Source organism: Pinus tabuliformis, chromosome 2_2 (assembly GCF_031772625.1).
Source record: "Pinus tabuliformis cultivar Carrire ecotype Pingquan chromosome 2_2, CPIR1, whole genome shotgun sequence".
Taxonomy (NCBI): Eukaryota; Viridiplantae; Streptophyta; class Pinopsida; order Pinales; family Pinaceae; genus Pinus; species Pinus tabuliformis.
In genome coordinates, this window is record NC_142300.1 from 1,180,520,108 (window position 1) to 1,180,523,661 (window position 3,554).

Genomic DNA, 3,554 nt, shown 5'->3' on the forward strand with positions numbered 1-3,554 from the left:
TCTTCGGTCAAACACCATGATCCTTTCACTATCGAAGAGTCAGTCACGAAGATGCCTTGTCCAGGGTTTCCCTATCGAAGAGTCCGTCACGAAGATGCCTTGTCCAGGATTTCACTATCGAAGAGTCCGTCACGAAGATGCCTTGTCCAGGGTTAATCATGGAGATGCCATGCAGAGCGATGCGTTACCATGATATAGACAAAGTAAACAATAAGTTTTTTTATAAGTTTTTTTATTATTTTTTTAAAGGGTGAAAATTTATGGTAATTTAGTTGTCAAATTAACAGTAAAGATAGTTATTTAGCTGTTGTCAGTTAATGTACCTTGATTCATCATCTTTTTCCAAGGAAAACCAGGCTGCCGAGAATAACCCACTGGTGGTCAGTAAGATGGTCAGTAAGAGGGCAGACTTTCGCTCATCCCTAATATAACTTGGTCTTGAGCCCTTCCAGATGTCTCTGAATCTTGAGCCTTTAACTTGTGTCCTTAAGTTGGATGAAAATAAACTCTTAACCAAATAGAAGCAATTTTAAAACATACTCCAAAAACAATTCTAAGACATACTCCAGACCCATATTTTTTTATTATTAAACTCAATATTTCATCTATAAGTATTTTTTCCGCATTTTATTATAATTTTTGCATTGCAGATTTTGACAGCATTGTTCACTTACTGGCCTTTTAATCACACTCTTCCTTTAAAGAACCGTACGAGTGATTTAGTTTTAATTTTCCACAAATTGACTGATTCTGAGGGTTTCCACAAGGTTTGAACAAATGACCGAATGGAGACTGAACATTTTATTAATTGCTCTACTACCTGTGAACCACTCTATATAACACTTCGCCAGAAGGAGCTACAGATAAATGCGGCATCCCCTGTTCTAATTGCCCGGGTGAGGAGCTAATATTCGTCTTCTGCTTGCTATGGCTCCCCATGTTTTAGTTATACCATACCCAGTTCAGGGCCACATAACTCCCTTGATACGACTCTCTGAGATGCTTTCCTCCAGAGACATTCTTGTCACATTCATGAACACTGAATCCAATCATTCCAAAATGATGAAAGCCCGCAGTCATCGCGAAGGGATTTCAGTTTGTCCGATTTCAAACATTCGTTTCGTACAGGTTTCGGATGGCCTACCGCTGGATTTTGATAGAGAGGCCAATCCTTTGGAATATCACAGATGTGTACATAACGAAATGAGAGATCATGCCGAACATCTGATACAAAGCCACCTCGATACAGAAGCTGGGAAGCCCCAGTTCTCCTGTATTATCGGCAGCTCCTATCTTAATTGGACGTTTCTTGTGGCCAAGAAATTTAAGGTTCCTTTCGTCGCATTCTGGTCGCAGTCTGTGAGTGTTTATGCCATCTATAGGAATCTCTCCATGATTATATCCAACGGACACTTTCCACCTAAAAAGGAAGGTATAGGTATAGTTATGGTTTTAGATGAGATTAGTACTTGAGTGTTTTTTTGAAAAGTTTTCTGGTTTATTTTCTGATCTAATTTGTTTAGTATCTAGCAAAAATCCATTTAAATCATTAATTTGATGTATGAAGTTTTAGCAACAGAAGTTCTATAGGTTTTTGAGGGTTTTTATAGTGCAGAATCTATATATACAGTAAAAAACCAATAGAATCCCCAAAATTTTTTTGAAAGTTTTTGAGAGTTTTTGAGAGAACTAAATTCATATATATATATTAAAAAACTAGTTTAAACAACCCAAATCAAAAATTCTTTACAATTTTTTATTCATTCTAACCCAAAAAAAAAAAAAATAGGTCACATACTCTGAAAGATATAATGCAGCAAAGTAAAATAAAATAATGACGAGTACTTTCTTTTTACAGATCCGAAGGATATAATTGATTACATTCCCGGACTTCCTCAGTTGCAGCCGGAAGATCTGCCATCAGATATCCAGACAGGAGACCCTTATAGTCCGCTGCATCAAATTGTTGTGAAACAGCTCCCTTTACTCGACGAGACAGAATGGATTATTGGAAATACAGTGTACGAACTCGAAAGGGAAGCAAGCGATGGAGTTCGAAACACAGCGGCTCCCATCTGCTCACTCGGTCCGTTTATTCCATCAGTTTATCTTGAAGATGAGAGAAAGCATGAGAAAATATTAATGAATCCCACATCATTAAGTATGTGGGCAGAAATGGATTGTGAGAAATGGCTGGATTCGCAGCCCAGATCGTCTGTTCTCTACATTTCCTTCGGAAGCGTGGCTCGTATATCCAAAGCTCAAGTCGAAGAGATAGCTATGGGCTTATTGGAAAGCGGGCGGCCGTTCGTTTGGGTGATTCGTCCAGGTATGTTGAATTCTGATTCAGAGGGAAATGATAATGGCGGCGTTCTATCAGAGGGTTTTCTGGAGAAAACGAAAAATCAAGGCCTGGTGGTTCCGTGGGCAACCCAATTATCAATTTTATCTCATGTTTCTGTTGGGGGATTCTTCACCCACGGGGGATGGAATTCCACAATGGAGAGCCTGAGTCTGGGGGTGCCCATGTTGGTTTCTCCACAGTGGGCTGATCAATACACCCATAGAATGCTTGTGGTTCACCAGTGGAAGATTGGATTGCGGTTAGATACATTAAGGGACGATGGACTGATAGAGCGATCAGGCATTGCAAGGGCTATCAAAACTCTTCTGGGAAGCCAAGAAGGTGAAGTGATGAGGAGGAACAGTAGAGATTTGAGAGAAGTAATAAGGAAAGCAATTAGCGATGGAGGATCCTCTTGGAGAAACCTGCAACGCTTTGTGGAATATCTCGGTGTCAACAGGAACCCGACATTAACGGGTTGCGTGTGAAATTGGAGCTCCGAAGAAAAGCGATAGGTACGAGAACGAGTTACGCAATTTAAGTAAAGGTATGTAGTAAGTCATAAAAGTGCTGACATGGTTTCGATTAGGTTAGGTTCGCGTTAGAGTTTCGTGTCTGAATTCTCATCCTGTAATCGAATCAAATTTGTACCCTGATTTTACCCATTCGGATGGCTGACTGAAAATCTCTAATTGGGTTTGGTAAGTTAGGTATCCCAAGAAAGTTATAAAAGAGGTTATATATATATATATATATATATATATATCTATTTTTAAGAAGGTTATATTATTTTAGTAAAATGTTATATTTTACTTAGTTCTGAATTTTTTATATAAATTTTATAAAATTTGTTAATCTTTTTCCTATGATATTTGTTAATCTTTATAATATGATATTAGCTTTTTTTTAATAAAAGGAGAAAGTTATAAAAGAAGTTATATTGTTTTTGTTTCTTTAAGTTATATTATTTTTAGTAAAATAATATTTTTTAATTAATTCCTAAATTTTCATATAGATTTTATAAAATTTGTTATTCTTTTTAATAGGATATTAGCTTATTCTCCCTATGGATTTTGTGATGACATGTCTATGTGATAAAGTTTTACGAGCAGAAAACCCTCATTCAGAAATATATGTAAAACCCTCATTAGGAAAGATATGTTATGAAATCAAGTGTATAATGTGATTGAGTTATGAGGTATAATTATAT

General features: G+C 36.9%; 1 protein-coding gene across 1 annotated transcript; it reads left to right on the plus strand.

Annotated features, from left to right (window-relative positions):
* The first annotated feature begins 710 nt into the window (after positions 1-710).
* On the plus strand, positions 711-3,074 carry LOC149197687 (UDP-glycosyltransferase 86A1-like). Its single transcript, XM_089403968.1, has 2 exons — positions 711-1,432; positions 1,859-3,074. The coding sequence occupies exons 1-2, from the start codon at positions 928-930 to the stop codon at positions 2,830-2,832; spliced, it is 1,479 nt and encodes a 492-aa protein (XP_089260094.1). The 5' UTR covers positions 711-927; the 3' UTR covers positions 2,833-3,074.
* The last annotated feature ends 480 nt before the right edge of the window (positions 3,075-3,554 follow it).